This window comes from Ixodes scapularis, unplaced genomic scaffold, assembly GCF_016920785.2.
Source record: "Ixodes scapularis isolate PalLabHiFi unplaced genomic scaffold, ASM1692078v2 ptg000460l_1___fragment_1__unscaffolded, whole genome shotgun sequence".
Lineage (NCBI taxonomy): Eukaryota > Metazoa > Arthropoda > Arachnida > Ixodida > Ixodidae > Ixodes > Ixodes scapularis.
Window position 1 is genome coordinate 1,734,482 of NW_024609981.1, and position 23,071 is coordinate 1,757,552.

General features: G+C 45.2%; 1 protein-coding gene across 1 annotated transcript in view; it reads left to right on the forward strand.

The window, feature by feature from the left end:
• The window catches only part of LOC120842549, a 36,041-nt gene extending 14,586 nt beyond the window's left edge, over positions 1–21,455 (forward strand). The window contains exons 3-5 of the mRNA XM_042287812.1: positions 5,356–5,447; positions 20,746–20,932; positions 21,346–21,455. Of these exons, the coding sequence (XP_042143746.1) occupies positions 5,356–5,447; positions 20,746–20,932; positions 21,346–21,455 (389 nt within the window). The remainder of the gene's footprint in view (positions 1–5,355; positions 5,448–20,745; positions 20,933–21,345) is intronic.
• The last annotated feature ends 1,616 nt before the right edge of the window (positions 21,456–23,071 follow it).

The following is a 23,071-nucleotide window of genomic DNA, read 5'->3' on the forward strand; positions in this document are numbered from 1 at the left end:
TGATGAGCACCACATGGTCCGGTAGATTGTTCCACTCTATTATGGCAAGGGGAAGAAATGAGTTGTTAAAGGTGACAGTGGAACCATGGATGCGACGTACACAAAGGGAGTAAAAAAGTCGTCGGGATGAACGATGCGGTTCTGACAGTGGAGACTGCCTGAGTAGAGGGTGGTAAAAAAAATCTTCTGGAAAAGACAGATGCGTGATATTCTTCGGCGAGAAATGAGAGTGGGGAGGCATAAGGAAGCCTTCATGGCCGACACACTGGCAGTGCGTTCATAATTAGAAAGAATGAATCGGGCAGCACGATTCTGAATAGATTCTAAGGTGTTAGTGAGGTAAATCTGGTGTGGGGACCAAATGGCAGCAGCATACTCAATCTTCGGACGCACAAAAGTTTCATAGGCCAGCTGGCGCAAAGTTGGAGGGGCTGAGTGCAGACAAAGTCGAATGTAACCAAGCGTTCTGGAAGCTTCGGCATGTATGGAGTCAATGTGGAGGGTCCAAGACATAGGGGAAGAAAAATGAACGCCAAGGTATTTTTGCGATTGAACACACTCAATTGTTGGTGAGCCTAGAGAATATTTGAAAAGAGATGGGGAATGTTTTCGAGAAAAACAGACAAACTTACATTTAGAGTGGTTTAGTAACATTAGCCATTGATCACACCATTTGGTTATATTATCGAGGTCTTTCTGAAGAAGGTGATCCGAGGAGCAATTTATTTGGCGATAAATGACACAATCATCAGCAAATAAACGTATGTTAGAGGTGATAGAATTTGGAAGGTCGTTAATAAAGATCAAGAAAAGAAGCGGACCTAGGACACTGCCTTGTAGGACCCCAGACAAAACATCGGTAAGTCTTGGTTCTAAAGTGTTGACGACTGTATATTGGACTCTGGATGAGAGAAAGCTGCAAATCCAAGATACGATTAAGGGATCAATATTGGGTCTCGATAGTTTTGCGAGTAGGCGTAGGTGAGGAACCCGATCGAAAGCTTTCGAAAAGTCTACGAAGATGGCATCTGTTTGAGAGAGCGAGTCAAGGTTAGTGTGCAGGTCGTGAGAAAATTCAAAAAGTTGGGTGTCGCAGGAATAACCCTGGCGAAAATCATGCTGGTTTTGGAAAAAAAAGTTGTTACAGGTTAGGTGATTATAACGTTAGAGAGGATGATATGCTCCAAAAGCTTCGATGCAATGCATGTGAGCGATATGGGACGATAGTTATCAGGAAGGGATCGACCTCCGCTTTTGAAGACAGGAATGACCCGGCCAAACTTCCAGTCCGTTGGAACGCAGCCGTCTGACAATGAATGGTTATAAATGAGCTGAAGAAATAAACAGGAGATGTCTCTCGTATTCTTCAGTATTTTCGAGCAAATTGTATCAGGTCCCGGGGCAGAAGATACCTTCAGTTTATCTATAAGATTAGAAATTCCAGATGCAGCGACAGTGATCGGAGGCATTTGGGAAAACGGAAGTAGAGGGAGGGAGGGAATATTATCTGGTGGCTCCGTTGTGAAGATGGAAGAAAAGTAATCATTCATTACTGACGGGGCAAGTTCGCCGGGCACAACGACACCGTCCTTGTCAACTAGCTCAATGGACTGCATACTAGGATTGGGTGTAATCGTTTTCCAAAATTTAGTAGGGTTGGTTCGAAGAATGTTGGGCAAGTCCTGATGAAAATACTTCTTCTTGAAAGTCTTAATTAACGCAGTGTACTCTTTTAGGCACTGAAAATACTTATTCCACACAGGAGAACCACTAGCCTTCGCTTTTCGAAAAAGGCGCTCCTTTTTGTTATCAACTGATTTCAGCTTTTTATTGTACCATGGTTGCCCAACATCTCCACGAATCCGCAGCAAGGGAACGTGTAAGTTGATCAGGTCAGTAACCTTTTGCTTAAATAACAACCAATTGTCCTCTACGGATCGCGACGAAAAAGAAGATAGAAAGACGTCAAAAAAGATGGTGAGCTTAGCATTAATACCAGCGTAATCAGCTTTATTAAAATCGCGAATGACTTTAGACATGGGGGATTTAACTAGAACAGGCAGTGTGATCAATATATTCATTATTCTATGGTCGCTAAGACCAGGCATGTAAATAGTAGATTGCACAAGATCGGGCGATGATACAAGGACTAAATCAAGGATATTATCATCACGGGTAGGCTTGTCGATCATTTGACTAAGATTGAACAACATGCAACCGTCAAGAAAGTGCTTGGAATCACGTGACGTAGATGTGAGTAACTGCCAGTTGATTTCAGGGAAGTTGAAATCACCGAACAGTAAAAGATTCACTTTGGGAAATCGTATCGTGATTTCGTTTAGGGCAGTATGTGGTTCATTAACTAAAGAACAGTCAAAACCTGGGGCCTATAGCACACTGCAAGAAGCGTTTTGCTAAACTGCGATGAAAGACAAACACAACATAGCTCGAGATCGCAAGATAGTTGAACGTAAAATGAAGGCATTTCTTTCTTTATGGCCACAAGGACGCCACCACCACGCTGCCGAGGCCGATCGCAACGATATACAGAAAAGTTCATGCTCGAATAAAAAAGCTCATCGTCGTTAACGTTCGGTTTTAACCAAGTTTCCGTAAATATAGCTATGTCGGAGTTGCAGTCGTCGAAAAGACTCCAACTCCGAGATATATATATATTTTTTTTACAATACACGAACAGTGTGTATTGAAATTGTGACCGGAACACCGGATACATGCCGAGCCCGCTGCCAACAGTCGCCATGTGCAAGTAAAATTTTGTATGTGCAAGTAACAATTTATATATGCTATGCCATATTTTGAGGTCTCAAATGTCTCCACCTTGTACTTTCTATAAGTATGTACACAATGCAATGGTAACATAGTTGCTTTACCTAATGCACATGGTCTTAAACTGGGTTCACCCAAACACCTTCGGGGCTTCTCCGAGGTCCCAATGTTTTTTCTTAGTCCCTATTCGTAAGTGGAGCTTTTTCCCGGTTTTGGAGCTCACTTTAGCAGATCTCCGACATCCAGTCATCATCAGTTGGATGGCTATCATTAAGATGACAGTGAACGCAGAATCGTCGACCGCCCCATAATATGAATGCCATGAAACGGTGGCCGTGGCGGCTTGCACGCCTTATCATGTGCTTTGCCAAGGGTAGGTGCTTGGATTGAACGCTTTTCTCAGCTCTGTTACTACTTCCTGCAGAAAGTGCGAGGAAGGGGGAGGTACCTTTCAGACGTTATCGTGGGGCACTGTGGTTACTTTATAAAAAAAAACTTAAAGAAATACAATAGCATTTCTTTCAATTCATCCGGACACACTCATCCCTGGAAACTCGAGGCGGCATTTGTTATAAGGTGCCCGAAATTTTTTCTTTTGTAGAAACATTCATTGCTTAATCACTGCCCATTTTACAGTTATTACTGTTATTAGCATTCATTGATTGCTTGGGCTTTTCTCATTTTCACAATTTATCACTATTAGTGTTTATTGATGAATCCAGAAAGCATTTGACTCACGGATAATCATGCTGAGCACTGTTGACATTATTTCACGCGCAAACTGCAAAGCATTTTCCGTCAAAGACATGGCATAATGCCGACAAAAAGCGGTGCTGAAATGAAAATCCACTTTCACGCTTTCTGTGGAAGGTAGAAGTAGAGCTGAGAACAGCGTTCAGCATAAGAGCTTAATGTCAGCGAAGAACGCGACGAGGTGTGCAAGCAGTCACAGCCACCGCATCATGGTGCTGATAGTATAGAGTCTATTCACTTGCGGCTCGCAAGTGGGGCACACTGGGTGCACTGCCATCTGTGTCCGTGCCAGTTATATCGCCGCTGTTGTACTGGTCGCAATACGCAGCTGTTACTGGCAGTTCAGCGGCTGTGCGGTTTCTAGCAAATGTGGTATCATGCGTTTGCTGCACCACGAAGGACAGAAAGAGAATAGCAATGTCGGGGACTCTTTGTTTTTTGAGATCCGGAGAGTGCACTCCCTAGAATGCAACAAGACGCGGTTGCTTGCTGCTTTGAGTCAAGGCGAATCGCTCTTGCTAATCACCTAAAAAGTTCTCGCCGCCGATCTCAACAGGTACCGGGTATCCTCACAATACTTTATCTCAGGTAGGTGCAGGAACATTTTGTCGTTACCATACATAATTTTGACTTCACGCGTCGCGAGCCACTACTCGCAACCGAAGGAACTCAGTGACATTTGCCAAAAGGCACAAATGCATGTTTTTTTACCGCTGTAATTGCAACAGAATGGCATTGATAAAATTCTTTGTTCGTGGGCCCACACTGCCACGCAGCCTTTTGCCTCACGCGAGGCTGGTCTCCATTTGTAAGTGTTTGCTTCCATGGAGATGTCAACAACTGTTGCATGTTTTCTGTTACGAGCCTCCTTAAGCAGCTTGCTGCGCCGTGCAGGTGGTTGTGCAAGCCATTTTGATGACTGTAACCCCGCGATTGGAAACCCATTGAGCATTTCATGCACTCACGTGCTTTTGACAAGCACAATACGAGTTGTGGCCAATAGGCTGAGGCATGCAATGTTTGTTGACATTTCCACAGAGCCAAGGGGCTCATAAATGCTAAGGGCTTCCAGGTTGGTGGAGGCAAAAAGTATCTGCCTATGAATGTAAATTCCTGTCAATGCCGTTTTGCCACTGCTACAGATGTAAAATCACTTGTGCTCGCGTCCCTTGGAAAGTGTCATTGAACTTCGGCTGCAAGCAGGTGTAGCTTGCAGATGCGACAAAACTAATGTCGGGTAAAGGCAAAATGCGCCCGCACTTACCTAGACTAAGTTTTGTCGAGCGGTGTCAAGGTCCTTTCAGCTGATCATCAAGAGCTGTTTGCGTTGTGTCCTCGAGTACAGCTATCACGTCTTGTCGCATCCCTAGGCTCGCACTCTCTGGCTCTTGGAGCGCTGGGAGTCCCCAATGTTGCTAGTCTTTCTGCCGCCTCCGCACCGCTTGTTAGTGTGGCAGCCAAGGATAGCATATAATACCCTATTTGCTGGAAACTGCACAGCCGCATAAACTACCAGCAGTCACTGCCTAATGCAGACGGTACGAGAGCAGCAGGCAGCTGTCACAGACACAAAGATGTTGGCATACCCAGGGCGTACCACTCGCGAGCTACAGGTGAATATACCCTATTGTGCGTTCGACGGTACCGCGTTTTACTTCATGTCAATGAAGGGTGTTCAAGTCATTCTCTAGTATGCTTATTCGAGTTTTCAAGGTCGGTAAGCTTTTCCACTGCATCATTGCCTCAGTGCTTAAAATAAGCATTTCCGGTATCAATTCGAAACCCTCAATATTACACTATTCTTTTGTTTCGCAGGAATGCCAGGCCTCTTTGAGGACATGAAATCAAGAATGGCAGCTGGTCCTGCAGTGGTGAATGCTGGGGCAGCTGAGGCTGGTGGTGCTTCTGTTAGTCTAGGTGATCATATTCATCCTAATGCAAGTGGAGAGTTTTAGAAAAATCAGCACATATTTGGGGGCACATTATGCAATGTACTATAGCAGATATTTTGTACTGGTGAAATGGGATAGGTGATAGATTGATAACTGAAGCAATGTATTGGAAGAAGGCATCTTTATGAAAAAAGTACACGTTCACTCTGCACAATTTGGCACTTTCGAATTATTGTGTCATCTCATTTTTCTTTTTTGACTTTACAATGAATTGGGATGACAACCCAAAGCAGGTGGTCTTAGATGCTTTCCAGCCTGTTGAGAAGTCTACCCTTTTTTCATATTTTTTTTACTATGCCCTTGAGAATCGAGAACTCCACCCTTTTTTAATATTTTTTTACTATGCCCTTGAGAATCATTTCATACAGTCAAAATTCAGTAGTAGAGCATAGTTAGTAGCCGCTTCTTTTTTTAATTTATCTAGTGTCAAAGCATGGTTTGGATCTGCCATAAACTCTGTGTATAGCCTCTGCAGCTCGTCCTTAAAGGGCTTGTTTGAGAAGCATAGCACCTGTGTCGAGCCGTTAATGACAGCAATGCCAGAATATGACCCTGGCAAATGCAGCACGCCAGGCCCGATTGTTTGTTCTGGGTAGTCTTTGTTTTGGGAAGTCTGATTGATTGATTGATTGGAGTCTTATGGCGCGAGAGCAACTAGGCCAAAATGCGCCAGGTGCATACACTATTGCAGGAAAAGGGTTAAGGAGAAGACAGAGCTATAGTAGCTGGTGATACAATAAAAGTATGGACATGAATCGTGTAAAAGATATGGATATGAATTTCAGGTAAGTATAAAAGTTATAATCAATAAGGAATTATCTGAAAATAAAAAACATAGTGAAAAAGGAGGGGTTATAACAGGTGCAGATAGCCTGTTATTTTAAGAAGTTCCAAAACTTTAATGAAAGGTACAAGAGGTTCATTTCCTAGCAAAAATTTCGGGTGAAATGGAAGATGGGATTTGAAAATAGTGGAAAAACATACTTGTCGTTTTTGATCCAAGTACCTAGAGTGCCACAAAATATGTAGGACAGTCAACGTTTTGCCACAATGCTCACAGCGCGGGGTATTATCATTACAAAGTAAATATAGATGCGTTAAACGAGTGTGACCAATACGCAAGCGGCACATCAAGACCTCGTGGAACCGGTTCCTTTGGTGGGAACTCTCCCATAATCCTAAACAAGGTTTGATATTGTGTAGTTTATTGTCTGTTTCTTGATTCCATTCCAACCCCCAAGGTTCATAAATTGATTTTTTTAATAACTGGTTTAAAATCCTCATAAGTTAGGCCGACCGATGCTTTTAGGCCACCATTAACAGAGGCAGCCAATCTATCTGCTGCCTCATTACCTGGAATACCTACATGGCTTGGCACCCAGCATAGTTGTATATCAAGGCCAAGTAGGAGAGCGCTATTCATTTGGACACGCGCTTGTTGAACGAGGCGATTCTTCGTAACGGTAAGAGAACATAAAGCCAGTAGAGCACTCTGGGAATCTACGAACAAAATAGCCTTCCTCACACGGTCTTCTATGATGTGTTCAAGCGCCATGAGCACAGCATAAAGCTCAGCAGTGAAAATACTTGCAATACAGTCAACACGTTTCGCTCTACTAAAGTGTTCCGAATATACTGCAGAACCTACGAAAGACGGGCTTTTGGCCCCGTCAGTAAAAAATTGTACATAGTCTTGATATTTCTCTTGTAATGCAAAAAATTCCTTGAGGAGAAGCTGATGGTTAACTGACCTTTTGTTATATTTTGTAAGCGACCAGTCACATGACAATCTTACTGATTAGATTGATTAGGGTTTTATGGCGCAAAAGCATCTTAGGCTATGATGTGCCAGATACAGACTATTGCAGAGAAGGTTTCAGAGGAGAAAGAGCTTTAGTAGCTGTGGTGGATTAAAACTATGTATATGACTTGTAAATAGTGATGGAGATGAAGTTGAATATAAAATTATAGCCGGTGTAAAAGACCGATAGCACTCAAAAATTTAAAAACACAACTGTGTGGTACAAGTGGGTCGTTGCCAAGTAGAATACTAAGGTGTAAAGGCGTATGCTCGTTATATAATTGAGAAAAATGTTTTCGACGTTCTTGGTCATACGCTGGGCATTCAAGTAAAATGTGTAAAACTGTTAGAGGACTAAAACAGTTCTCACACTCTGGGGCCTCTTCCCTGCGCAGGAGGTGGCCATGAGTAAGGTGTGTATGACCTATCCTCAGTCGACACAAGACAACCTCATAGAAACGTTCACGGTGTCGAGCACTCTCCCACTCACTGATCAATGGTTTTACCGAATGGAGCTTGTTATTAACTTCTTCATCCCATTCTTGTTGCCTCTTCCTTCTAATACAATGCTTTAAAAGTGTGCTATAGTCTTTGTATGGAATGTCATGCAGGTCCACTTCTTGCTCACCAGCAGAACTTGCAGCAAGGTCCGCTTCTTCATTTCCGGGTATACCAACATGGCTAGGAACCCAACATAAAATTATTTTAATATTCCTTTTTGAAGCATCAATAATTTTATTCTGTAACTCCATGATTATTGGGTTTTTCGAAGTCTTTAATGATAAGAGTGAGCGCAGAGAACTCAGTGAATCAGTGTACACGACTGACTGCTTGCTCTTTGTTCTTACAATATGATTAACTGCAAGACGGAGACCGCATAACTCTGCTGTTAAAATAGTGGCTGTACACGCAATCCGTTTTACACAGCGAACATAGGGGCCGACCATAGCACATCCAACAAACGATTCTGTCTTAGTACCATCCTTGTAGTATGAGTTGTGTCCAGAATATCTACTCTGAAGCTCAAAAAATTCCTGTTTTATGTATTCTGGTGGAGTTTCTTTCTTTTTAATTTTTGTTAGTGAAAGGTCACAGGAAATGAGGCAGTGGTCCCACGGAGCTATAGTTTGTGGAAAAGGAGTGACGGGCATTGTACTACTCAGTCCAATTGAATCTGCTTTGGATGCATTTCTCATACTAAAAGGTGGTATTACAGTGGGCTTGTTGTCAAAAGTACGTTTATATCTCATTTCTTCAACAGCTTCTCGGGAAGGGTGCAAGGGAACCGAACGAATTCTAAGCGAATACATAAACCCTAAAGCAAACCTTCGCTTCTCCAGAGACCATTCATTTGACTCTGCGTAAAGGCTGGGGATAGGCGACGTGCGAAATGCACCAGTAGACAGCCGCAGTCCCTGGTGATGAATAGGGTCAAGCATTCGTAGGGCTGAAGGCCTTGCCGATCCATAAACACTACTACCATAATCAAGGCGCGAGCGAATCACCGATCTGTAAATTCGGAGGAGGCAGAGGCGATCAGAGCCCCAGGAGGTGTGGGAAAGCACCTTAAGGATCCTTAGTGCTTTTTGGCATTTTACTTTGAGATATCTGATATGCGAAAGAAAAGTCAATTTACTGTCAAAAATAAGCCCTAGGAATTTATCTTCAGGTTTCGTTGGAATTGAAGCGGATCGCATGGTCAACGAGGGCTTCACTGAAGTTCCCCGTAGGCGAGAAAAACAAACAGACACTGTTTTTTCAGGTGAAAAGCTGAAGCCGTTCTGGTCTGCCCACTTGAGCAAATTGTTAATTGCTAGTTGGACCCTACGTTCGCACAAAGCAAGGTTGCAGGATGAGACGGATATCTGAAGGTCGTCAACATAGAGTGAATACTGTACAGATGGTGGAATGGCCCGAGCTATTGAGTTCATTTTAACTATAAAAAGGGTCACACTCAAAACGCCTCCCTGAGGAACGCCATTTTCCTGGCAGAACTCTCTAGAGTAAGTAGTGCCCAATTTAACACGGAAGGTACGCATCCCCAGATAGCTCTTGACGAATGGTAGCATTCTACCACGAATGCCAAAACTATACAGGTCTTGCAGGATGCCATGACGCCATGCCGTGTCGTACGCCTTTTCCAAGTCGAAGAAAACAGACAGGCAGTGCTGCTTATTTACAAAAGCCTCACGAATAGTAGTCTCCAGACGAACTAAATGATCCATTGTAGACCGTGACGAACGAAACCCACACTGGTATTTGTCAAGGATATTTTCTTTTTCCAAAAAATACGTGAGTCGTTTGTTAAGCATTCTCTCCAGAGTCTTACTAAGACAGCTTGTTAGCGCTATTGGGCGATAACTGGTCGCGCATGGTGCATCTTTTCCAGGCTTTAGCAAAGGGATAACAGTGGCCACTCTCCATGAGGATGGAAATGTGCTCTCGTGCCAAATGCGATTAAAGAAATACAGGACCATGTCAACTGTAGAGGGGTGGAGATGTGTAAGCATGTAATAATGAATTCCATCTGGTCCGGCAGCCGTAGGTTTAACTTCATGCAGCACCCGTTCTAGCTCACTCAGCGTAAGGTGCGAGTTGTAAGCTTCTCGAGCACCACCGGATGTTCGAACAGACTGCCGCACTGCCTGAGTCTTGTGTTTCAGAAAAGCAGCTGAAGAGTGCTCAGAACTAGAAACACGTTGAAAGTGTTCCCCAAGGAGATCTGCCTGCTGTTCAAGGCTCTCGGGGCAAAGTCCATTTGCAGAAAGAAGCGGTACTGAAAAAGCACGGTAGTTCCCATTGACTTTATGAATTTTGTCTCACACTTCTTGGCTAGTGGCAGTGCTGTTAATTGAGGATGCATATCCTTGGAAACTTTTACGTTTAGACTGGCGGCGTATGTATCTCGCACGAGCCTTCATTTGTTTAAATTTGATTAGGTTAGTTTGCGTTGGGTAACGTCAAAAAATCCCCCAGGCTCTGTTTTGCTTTCTTTTCGATTTTTCACAGTCGGCATTCCACCAGGGTTTAGGACGACGGGGTAGGTGAGACGAAGTCATGGGGATAGCTATCATTGCAGCATGAAGAATATGACTACTAAGCAGACTGGTGATTTGATTGACAGACAGATTGTCAAATGATGTGCAAGCGAGCTGAGTGGCCCCACTAAAAGTACCCCAGTTTGCCTCTTCGAACTTCCAACGGGGTGTTCGTGTGGATAGTGTAGCGGGTGGATTGATGCGGTTTAAAATTATGGGAAAATGGTCGCTTCCATATGGGTTGGGATCAACAGCCCATGAAAAAAGGGGGAATAATGTTGGGTCACTTAGTGACAGATCAATGGATGTGAACGAACGAGTTGGAGCGCTGAAATATGTAGGCTCTAGTTTGTTTAACAGGCATAAAGCAGTAGAAGAAAGAAAACACTCAATCATCGAGCCACGTGTGTCACGTCGTCCACTGCCCCACATAGGGTTATGAGCATTGAAATCTCCTAGGATTAGAGCTGGTTGGGGGAGTTCGTCATAAAGAGATTCTAGCTCTCTGCGAGATAAGGTGTAGCTTGGAGGAATATACACAGAACAAACAGTTATCAGTCGATCAGATAGGATGCGAACTGCCACAGCCTCTAATGTGGTATTAAGTGGTACCTCGACACAAGGGGTAGACCTTGCAACAATTATAGCTACACCGCCAGAGGTGTGGGATGAATGGACACGGTCCCTACAAAAAACCTGGAAGCGCGTTAGGATGTTAGTATGATTATTGTTCAAATGAGTTTCCTGAAGGCAAAACGCTAGTGGGTGATGAAGATCTAGTAGAGACTAACCGTCGTCATAGTTCCGGAGTAAGCCTCTGCAGTTCCACTGGAGAACTGTTTTTGCCATCTCACAAACAGGAAAAAAAAATATATATATATATATCTTAAAAGTATATGTTTCACTAGACCTTAAAATCTATTTTGACGCGGGGAGAATTTTTCTTTTTAGCCGTATCTTTCGGCCTGCCAGTGGTACCACCGGAGGCCGAAAGTAGCGACTCTGAACTTGAGTGGAGTCTGTCCTCGTCGGACTTCGACCCACTCTCGTCCATTGGTTCACCGGGGGTTGCCGTAGGCTGATCCTTACGAACCTGCGACCCCGACGGCTCACCGAGTTTCCGGGCGCCTTCGGAGGTGCGAGGGGGAATTCCCCGGCCTCGCGGCAGCTGGGTTTTAGCGGGCGCAGGGGGTCCACACCTCTGCGCTTGGGTGGACCCTGGCGGACCAGGATCCTCCCTTTGGTTAGTGAGGGGAGTGGCTTGTACCACTCCAGGTGAGGTTGAGGGGGACTTGGGGAGGACACACAGGTCGTCCGTCGACGTCTGTGTTCCTGCTGACACCGATGACCGCGCAGGTCTCCTGCGCGCGGCCTCGGCGAACGAACCTCGAGATAAAAATGAGTGTCGTTTTCTTGCTTCTGTGTAGGAAATATTGTCTTTGATTTTCAGGGAAAGAATTTCCTTCTCTCTTTTCCACACAGGACAGCTGCGAGAGTATGCCGGGTGGGGTCCCTGACAGTTGACACAAATAGTAGTGTTGTTACCACAGTGATCGGTGGGGTGGTCAGTACTTGCACACTTGGCACAGGTAGCCTTTCCCCTGCAAGAGGCTGTTCCGTGTCCAAGGCGTTGGCAACGGAAGCAACGGCTTGGATTTGGGATGTAGGGCCGAACCCTACAGTTTAAATATCCGGACTTGACTGTTTGAGGAAGCGTAGTCGAGTCGAAGGTTAATACTAAATGTTTTGTGGGTCGCTCTTCACCATCACGCCGGACGGTAATACGTCGCACAGAAACGACACCCTGACCTGAAAGTCCCTCAACGATCTCGTCGGTGGGAATTTCGAGAAGGTCATCTTCGGAGATGACGCCCTGCGTGCTGTTGAGTGAACGGTGTGGGGTCACAGATACTTTGTATTCTCTTACTTCGTTGAGAGCCAGAAGTGCCGTACTCTGCTTCGCAGTAGTGACTTCTACAAGGAGGTCGCCAGAGGGAAGTTTTTTCGCTTTGAAGTCCTTTCCTATCACGTTCTCTAGGGTCTTTGCAACTAAAAAAGGTGAAAGCTTTGAGAGTGGTTGGTTGTCGTTCTCCGAGTGCATTACCAGAAACTTTGGAAAGGTAATAACTGGCATTGTAGGGCTTGCTTTTTTTTATGTTTCTTCGGTCCGACCCCTTTTCAAGGGCCGATCTATAAAAGATTTTGCTTTGGAACCCATACGATAGGGAAAAAAGATTCAGCACCCATGGTGTCCCATCCACCACCGAGTCCAACAAAGGGAATGGTCAACAGCCCATAACAAATAGGGCTTTGCTGGAACCGTTGAGCCATTAGCACTTGCCCGGGTGCTATACCCAAGCGTGGTTAGAATTTAGATAATTCATTACCACACAAGGTTGGCCCTTGCCGCCAAAGGAGATGAAAAGGGCGTAAGGAAGGTGGAGTGAAGAAAAGAGAGAGATTGATCAGTAAAAGAAGAGAGGGGATAGTAGGAGAAAAGGCGACTGACTGGATCATCCTGGCCGGGCCTTACCAGGACACCCGTCTACAGGAAGCAGGGGCCAAAGTGGTGTGTTGCCTCGCCCGGGGGGCCCCGAAGGGTCCAAACCTACCCCGGGCTCGGCTCAACCACCAGGATGCCCTTTTCCCTGGACACGGGCTCGCCACGCACAGCCAGGCGTGGGTGGGTCTTACCCACTTTTTACTCGGGGTCTGTAATGTAGCCAATGTGGCTGGGGTCCGTGGTGTCGCTACTCACCAAGCACCTAGCACCTAAGGCGCAGGCGCCCCCTGCGGGGACAATCTTACTGCCTTCCAAGGGACAACAGTTTGTGTTTCCTTAATCAAGTTACTTTCAGGAAGATCCAGCTGCAGGGAGGAAGAAATGCTCTGAAGCCGGAAGCTTAATGGGCGTATTATGCTAGGTTTGTTTCCAAAAAGCCGCAAAAACATGGAGGTGTGAGCCGAATTGTTTGATGGCTGCATAGGATCAGATTTCACTTTGTACCCATAACACAAGCTAAGATAATGTCTGCGCTTCTCTAGTGACATTTGATGTGTATCTGCATACAGGCTCAAAACAGGCGATGTCCGAAATGCTCCTGTGGCAAGTCGAAGGCCAGGGTGATGGACCGGATCCAGCATTTTCAAGACAGATTGCCGTGCTGATCCGTACACAATTGCACCATAGTCCGGACGGGAACGGACCAGTGAGTTGTACAATCGGATGAGACATCGCCTGTCAGACCCCCATGATGTGTGTGAAAGCACTATGAGAATGTTAGACGACCGCAAGCATTTCTGCTTCAGCTCCTTGACGTGAGCCAGAAAGGTAATTTTCTTGTCAAAAATAACCCCTAAAAATTTGTGCTCGTATTTTACAGGTATCGCAGCGCTATAGAGCTGCAAACAAGGATCAAGCACCAGACCACGACGTAGTGAAAAGGGCACACACACAGTTTTTTCAGATGAAAACTTAGAACCATTTTCATCGGCCCAATTGCTCATTTTGTTTATTGAGATTTGAAGCTGGCGCTCGCAACTTGAGAGATTGCAGGACGAAAAGGAAATCTGCACATCATCTACATATAATGAATATAAAACTGATGGAAGTATCACTGCAGCAAGGCTGTTTATCTTCACCACAAACAAAGTGACGCTCAATACAGCCCCCTGAGGGACGCCATTCTCCTGAGGAAAAATATCCGAAAGTGTGGAACCAAACCTAACCTGAAAAGTTCGGTTAGTCAAAAACTCCCTTATGCAACGCAAGATGCGGCCACGGACACCATGTGTGTATAAGTCCTTTAGAATCCCGTAACGCCAGGTAGTATCATAAGCTTTCTCTGGGTCAAAAAATACTGAAACGCAGTGCTGTCGATGAACAAAAGCTTCACGTATGAAAGTTTCCAGGCGAACAAGATGATCCAATGTTGATCGCCCCATTCTAAACCCACACTGATTGGGATCTAAAATTCCCTCAGTCTCTAAAAAGTGTACTAATCGTCTATTTATTAGTTTTTCATAAGTTTTCCCAATGCAACTGGTCATTGCAATGGGACGATAACTTGCTGGTAGAGTAGAGTCTTTACCGGGTTTTAGGAGAGGAATTATATGTGCCCGCTTCCAGCACTGAGGAAAGGCAGAAGCCATCCACAAATGAGTAAAAAAGGTTAACAAATGGCCTAAAGATTCAGGAGACAAGTGCCGCATCATTTCATAGTGGATTTTGTCAGGACCAGGTGCCGACTGCTTTTTTGACCCAAGGGCCACCTCGAGTTCGCACATTGTGAAAGGCTGGTTGTATACAAGAGTGTCTGATCCTGACATAGCAATTGGCTGCTTTTCTGCTACAGCTTTGAACTTCTTAAATTTTGCCGAATAATTAGATGAGCTAGACACTTCACAAAAATGTTCCGCAAGAACATTTGCCTGGCCTTTCAAGGTTGGCGAAGCCGAGGGAAAAAGAGGCGTTCTAAAAGAGAGGTAGTTACCCCGAATTTTTCTAATTCGGTCCCACACCTCTTTAGTAGTGACAAAACTGTTCACCTTGGAAACATATTTCATCCATGAGCTTTTCTTAGCTCGTTTCCTTGTCCAACGAGCCTTTGCTTTACATTTTTTAAACTCTATCTTGTTCCAGACCGTTGGGTAGCGGCAGAAAGTGCCCCAGGCCCTGTTCTGACGTTTAAGCGTAACAGAACAGTCTTTGGTCCACCAAGGCTTGCAGCGCTTAGGAAGATTTTCAGATGTTTGTGGAATAGAGGCTGAAGCAGCATTTATGATACGGTCCGTAACATACAAGGTGGCATTTTCCGGAGTCATAGCTAAAAGTTCGGCTGGGTCAAGCACTGCTTCCAATGCAAAAAGAGCCCAGTCAGCTTTGTCTAATTTCCACCTGGGGATACGTGTTGAAAGTGATGGAGGTGCTACAGTACTTTCTAAAAAGACAGGAAAATGGTCACTCCCAAAAGGATTAGCTAAAACCTTCCAAGAAAAACAGGGAAGTAAAGTTGGGGATGAAAGAGACAAATTGATGGAAGTGAAAGTATTATGAGCTGCACTAAAAAATGCAGGATCATGTCCATTTAAAAGGCAAAGGCCGGATGACAATAAAAATATTTCAATGACACCACCACGGGAGTCTTGGCGAGCACTACCCCACATGGGGTGGTGGGCGTTAAAATCCCCCAAGATTAAAAAAGGTTGCGGAAGCTGCGCTACAAGTCCATGCAGGTCATGTAAATGCAGTGGAATATTTGGTGGCAAGTAAAGTGAAACAAGCGTAATAAGGCGGTCAAGAAGAATACGAACTGCCACTGCTTCTAGAGGGGTTTTGAGAGGAACAGAAGTACAGGCAATACCACTCTGCACAACCACAGCTACTCCACCAGAGGAGTTGCTATGGGATGCACGGTCCTTTCTAAAAACCTGATGACGACGTAGAACGTTTGTTTGTGTGTCCTTGAGATGAGTCTCCTGTAGGCATATAGTGACAGGTCGAAGCTCATCAAGAAAAAAATTTATGTCATCAATATTAGGGAAAAGACCACGGCAATTCCACTGCATAACACTATAGTTTTTTGCCATTTAAACGAAAAAAAAAAAAAAAAAATATATATATATATATATATATATATATATATATATATATATATATATATATATATATATAAAAGTGACCTAAAAGGGAGATCCGTTAAGTTTTAAAATCTATTTTTACACGTGGGTTACTCTGCTTTTTAGGAGGATCTTTGTTTCCAAGTGGGGTCACTGGCAACAGAAAGAGACGACTCCGATCCTGAGAGGGGAGCGTCCGCCTCGGCCCTGGGCCCACTTACGTCCATGGGCTCGTCTGTTGCCGCCGGCAGCTGACCCTTGGAGGTCGTCTGCTTCGGCGACTCCCCGGGCTTCCTCTGGGGAGCAGAGGTGCGAGGGGGTAGGCCTCGGCCCTTAGGGGCCGAAGGGCCAGGTGGAGCAGGGGGGGTCAGCCCCTGCCCTGAGGTGGATGCTGAGGAGGCAGCATCCACCTTACGATTCGAAAGCGGTGTCACTGGCACCGCTCCCGAGGGCGCAGGAGACCTCGACGGGAGGCGCAGATCGTCCGTAGACGTCTGTGTTCCAGTCGAAACCATTGGCCGTACCGGTCCCCTATGTACGACCTGGGCATACGAGCCTTTGGAAACAAAGGCAAAACGCTTTTTGGCATCAATGTAGGAAATGTTTTCATTAACCTTCAAGGTGAGAATTTCTTTTTCTTGCTTCCATAACGGGCAAGATCGGGAGTATGCTGGGTGTTTTCCTTTACAGTTTGTGCATCTAGCTTCGTTCTCACACACATCAGCGACGTGCTCCTTACTAGAGCACTTGGCACATGTCTCGCTGCCCCGAGAGTTGCGCGACCCATGGCCGAACCTTTGGCACTTAAAGCAGCGCTGAGCGTTCGGCACATAAGGCCGGACACGGCACTGAAGGTAGCCTGCCTTAACATTAGTGGGTAGAGTAGTGGAGTCAAAGGTCAGTATGACATGCCTGGTTTTACGTTCTATGCCGTCGCGACGGATGGTGATGCGTCGTCCTGCAACCACTCCCTGTCCGGAGAGACCCTCAACTAGCTCTGTATCTGTCAAGTCGAGCAAGTCATCTTCAGAGATGACCCCTTGGACGGTGTTCAACTTGCGGTGAGGGGTCACACTGACCTTATAGTCTGAGACAGAGTTCAGGGCTAGGAGTGATTCACTTTGTTTCTTTGTATTCACCTCAACAAGGAGGTCGCCTGATGCCATCTTTTTGGCGCTAAAGTTCGCACCAATAATACTTTCAAGCACATTAGATACTAGAAATGGAGAAAGTTTAGCCAGTGGCTTTTCACCCTCGGCGTGCAAAACAAAAAACTGAGAATTTAAAAATATCAGGAGTCTTAGTCGGAATGTCAAGGACTTCGGTGCGGGTCCTTTTCATTGCCCGATCAGTTGGTTTAGTACGAGAACCCATAAAGATGGGAAGGAATTTCAGTGCCCGGGTGCACCGCCCACCACGGAGCCCAACGAGGGGGTAGGTAATGTGCCATAGCAAGAAAGGCTTGGCTGACACAATTACTCTACCAGTGCTGCCCGGGCACTATAACCGAGTGTGGATGCAGGGACAGGACCTGTTACCACTCAAGGTTAGCCCTTGCCGCCTAAGAAGGTGAAAAAGGAAGGAAGAGAGTGCAGAAGAAAAGAGAAAGAGGTGGAAGGAAAAGTGAAAGAAGGAAGAAGAGGGTAGAAGAGGCGACTGACTGAATCATCCTGGTCGGGCCAAGCCAGGACACCCGTCTACGAGAAGCAGGGGTCGAAGCAGTGTATTGCCTCGCCCGGGGGGCCCCGAAGGGTCCAAACATACCCCGGGCTCAGCTCAACCACCAGGGTCCCCTTTTCCCCGGACACGGGTACGCCACGCACAGCCAGACGTGAGTGGGCGAACCCACATGGCTCGGGGTTCGTAGTGACGCCACTCACCAAGCACCTACAAAAGTAGGTGCCCCCTGCGTGCGGGTATGGTGGCCCACGCGGCTGGGGTCCGTGGTGACGCTACTCACCAAGCACCTAGCACCTAAGGTGCAGGCGCCCCCTGCGGAGCTCGGGGTCCGTGGAGACGCTACTCTCCAAACACCTGCTTTCACAGGTGCCCCCTGAGGGGTTGGGAAGTCTGGGGTGCTGATCTTAACGCATGCGTGCACCCCATGCAGCGTAGCTGTGAGACACTAGGTGCCACTGGTCGAAGCGTCTATACGGCATGCAACTGTACCAAAACGTGTCTTCTGCGCATACCAACGTTAAGAGGAGCCATCGTAACGAAGTAAATACAAAAAAGTAACGCCAATCAGCGGGCAACATAAAGGACGCACACAGAACGCGCGATGACGAGGCCGAAAAGCACGTGCCGTGATTGGTCGAAACAAGGGGTAAATAATAGTCCGTCAGCTCGTCTGGGTTAAACAAAACCATGAGGCGCACGAAGAGCTGACTAACTTGCTCGCCGTATAGTTCGGGTGGCACACTGGCTGTAGTAGTGCGTAAATGGACACCATTGTCGGCTCGTTTGCTGCATTTTTTTTTCTGTTGAAACGGTGCAAAAAGTTCCCTCCTCCCCTTCAGCCTAAATATGTCAGAAGACAAACCCAGTGCGTTGAGACCGATGGTTTTTATTTTGACTCATTTGGACTTCCGACTGAAAATCGCATGCCAAAGGAAAAAGTCCCTTTCACTGCAAGTGCAGTCAGGCTATGAGACAACTCTGTACAAAGGCTAAAGGTGTGAGGTCACAAGCAACTCTCCACATATGATTAGTTGGTGGTAACTGAAGCAGAGAAGGGTGACAAGCACCCTGACGTCGCTCCTTTGGAACTACTTGATTTTCTTATTTCGGCCAATTGACTGCGGAAATTAATCTGTGTCACCTGTGGATTGAAGAACAGAAAACCATATTTTCTTGCGAGCGCTAGTTTTTATTTAAAAAAAAAAATCGAAGGTCAAAGTGCTTCTCAAGTCTCCACATCGCCTTTTGAGTGACATACTCTGGGGGATCATGTGATTTCCCCTTGGGTCCTCTCTTGAGAGACTCGAGCCGCTTCTTCCGCGATTGCCGCCTTTTAAAGGATTAGAGTCGTCGAAGGTCGCGGTGAGCGATCGACACAAAGGACGGTTCGCCACGGGGCTGACGGCGAGTGTAGCAGCGGAGGGGGACAGGTTTTGTTGACTTCCGCGTATCCACCAGAGATGCTCTCATTTGAGTTCCCGTAACCGTCACATGCGGCTGCAGATGGGCAAATACTTCTTTTCTTCGCGATTACGCAACGGAATGACAGTTATTCGGGGTAAGGTGACACGTTTTTGGTCACTTGTGCTTGGATAAACAATATAAAAAAATGCAACTGCCACTTTTTTCAACATTAAAATTGTTGTACTACCCCTTTAATGACGTGCGACCCTCTCCCATGCTGCCGGTTTTTTTGCCTAGGAAGGGTGGCAAACCTTAGTACAGCAGCCCGAGTGAGCTATTAAATAATGGCTTACATAATTTGATTTATTAATCTCTAGCTGTACTAGGTAGATGTGTACATCAAGTAATAAAGTACTGGGCCCGTTTCCTCGAAGCGCTAACCGCGGCGAAAGTTAGCCGCAGTACCTAGGACAGAGATTTTGAAATCACGTGACTGGCTCGGTGGGGATGCGGGGAAACATAGCGGTGCCCCGGTCAGTGAGCGCCGCTCGCTTTGGAACTAATATGTCGTTGTAGCTGCAATATCGGGCGCGTTAGTCAGCGACGGATGGTGCAGGATGCTTTCGCTTTGTCTTACCTCACATAAATAGCAAAGCATGAGCAATCATTTCGCAACATTTTTTAGATAGTCTTTCGATTCTGGCCATTCCTAAGCCTAAATGAACGCGATAATTGTCGGCATGGCAACGCCTTTGGAAAGCGGATTGCCTTGATTCAATCGGCTGGGAATTGATAGCACACAAAAGCAGACAGCGTCCCAATAGACCTTTTTCTAAATTACCCAAGCATCGAGGAGAACGCTGGAAGTATAAGTCTACGATCCGCGTGCGCTGGACTTCCTCTTAAAAAAGGTTCGAAGTAAATAATCATAAGGCTTTGACGAACGTGCGTGCAAGGCAAAATTTGTTTTAGACTTTTTGCTTTAGAACAATTACTACTGCAGACGCCAGCACGTGCAAAGCGTGTAAGAACACTTGTAGCATACACCTCGGTGCTTGGGAAACTTAGAAAAAGGTCTATTGAGACGCTGCCTCCTCTTGTGTGCTATGAATACCCGGCCGATTGAGTCAAGGCAATCCACTTTCCAAACACGTTGCCATGCCGACAATTATCGCGTTCATTTGGGCTTAGGAATGACCAGAATCGAAAGACTATCTAAAAAATGTGGCGAGGTGATTGCTCATGCTTTGCGATTTAAATGAGGTAAGGCCCAGCAAAAGCCTCCTGCACCATTCGTTGCCGACTAACGCGCCCGATATTGCAGCTACAATGACGTATTAGTTTTAAAGCGAGCGGCGCTCACTGACCGGGGCACCGCCATGTTTCCCCGCATCCCTACGGAGCCAGTCACGTGATTTCAAAATCCCTCTCCTAGGTACTGCGGCTAACTTTAGCCGCAGTTAGTGCTTCGAGCAAACGGGCCCTGGTGTCTGCTTGCTTTGGGACGTGCGGATCACATGGCATAGCTTTTAGTGTTGTTCTGATAACCATATGGATTTGACATTCACAGGACATATTTATGGGAAACCTAGCTTATAATTCCATTTACAGGCTTGTTGCTGACTGGCAATATAGGATTAAGACCATTTTTATTGAGAATTTTGAAGTGGATTCGTATGACTTGTTTTTGTTTGTCTCCTTTCTACTGCAGCTAAAGTTCGGCACCACCATGTTCCCAGCCATCCGGATGGTGCGGCTTAATAGCACGGCTCCTTCGGTGTATACGCAAGAGCTTGCTGAAATGGTTTTTGGCAACGAGACTTTGGGACGGTGTTGCCTGAGGGGGTCCACGGCGGGCAAAGAAGCCATGGACAAAAATACCGTGGACGACATCATTGGTAAGGGTGCTTGTGCCCAGCAAGTGGCTTGTAGCTTTGTCGATTAATGTTATGCTTGATGAAACTTTCAAGAACAACTCGACTGTAAGGATTGATGTATCCCAAACGTAAAAGGGGTGTCTACTCGGAAGATGGGTTGTTCAAGCATATGCTTTCTTTTATTTATTTTATGCTCACATTCATTATTAAATGTTGGCCATCACCATCACTGACCCTCTATATAAGATTGTGAGAATATGAAATAATATGTAAGCAGAAGGCACTGTTGGTCATATGATTTGCATATCCTTTTTTATGTTTTCATTGTAGAGGCAAGAGGAAAACGTAACATATTTTTCAAGTGATTGATTACATTGATTTTAGGAACAAAAGCTTTTATCTTTCACATTTTTTGCTTGTTTTCTTTGTTTCAGTCCACGTCCTGACGAAGTTTTCGAACCTGTCAGAGTCGGACGTCAGGGGTTTCCTGAGACGCAAGTGTAATAATGCGGCAACAGCGCTGAAGAAGAATGGAGGTAGCTGAACAAACATTCATTCTTCAGTGCTGTTGCAGTGGTATTGCATAATTGTTCAGTACACTGAATAAAATCAAGATTGCAATTATGAATCTGTGTAATGTTGTGATTCTAGCGCTTGGAGGGGTCCCTTGTTTGCCTTAAGAAGTGAAAGCTTTAGTGAATTGGGCAATGACTAAAAATTTTGAAGCTGGTAAATGAAAAGCAAAAAGTGCTTGTCAACTACTAGCTTCAAGGAACATCAACGAAATTCATTTTGTACTATTAAAGTGCATTATTAATGCTCTCTAGTAACACATTCGAAATATATTTTACACCTGTGCTCGAGATACACTTAAAAGATATTTAGAATGCGTTCTAAATATTATTGTTAACACATTTCGAATTTAATTAAAATTTATTTCGTGTGTTACTGCTATTACATCTAAAACATGATAAAAATATATTTTAGTTATTACTGCTATTACATCTAAAACACAATTTAAATATGTTAATATTGTTATTACATTTGAAACACAATTAAAATATTTATTTCATTTAACTGTGTACACAATAAAAATGTGATTAAAACATATTTTGCATGTGCCTGCAAGCATAGTTAAAACAAAATAAAAATGCATTTAAAAACTTACGCGAACACAAATAAAATATATGTAACATACATTTTAAACATACTTCTAATGCATTTGCAATTTCTACTCAAAATAAAATTTATACAGATTAAAATAAATTCTGAATGCGGACAAAAAAAAATTAGAATAAATACAAACTTAATACATGTATTAAATGCATTCAAAATTCATCTAAACATAGCCTCTTTTTGCTAAGGGGTGGCTCAGGAGTGGCATCTTGACGTTTCCTGATTTGTACTTCTCGCATTTGCTGCATTCGTCATGTTCGCGGTCAATGGCAGCGTTGATTCCGGGCCAGAATAAAAAATTTCTCAAGCTCTTTTCTTAATTTTGTCTTTTCCCGCGTGTGCCGTGTCGAGCAAGTTGAGAATCTTGGATCTGATGGCCGTTGGTATTATTACCATGTTTGACTACAGCACAAGGCCGTCTTCCTCGTGGATCTCCTCTCTGTAGGACCAGAATGGCCTTCCGAGTTAAGGAACTTGCTCTTTCTGCTCGGGTCATGACGTCTGTGCATACTCGCGCAGTAGACGCATCTGGACATCGGCTGCAGTTGTGTCTCTTGACCGATATGTGCTGCAGTGCGTTGACTTGAAATTCCTCTTCTTCTTCTTGCATTGTTTCCTTCGTGGGAAAGCGCGACATTGCGTCGGCTAGCTGCAAGTCTTTTCCAGGTATGAATTTTACTTCCAATAAGTATCTTTAGAGAGCCATCTTTATCGGCTGCAGTCTCATCGGGCACTGATGCAACGGTTTCATGAAAATAGCCTGTAACGGCCTGTGATCGGATTCTACTGTTACGTTTGGCTGGCCGAATATGTAATGGTGGAACTTGCTGCAACCATGAACAATGGCCAGCATCTCTTTCTCAATCTGCGCATATTTCATTTGTGCGGCTGTCAAAGATCTCGATGAGTACGCTATTGGTCTTCCCTCTTGGGTGATAACGGCCCCTACTTCAGATTGGCTTGCGTGGACTGACAGCATAATCG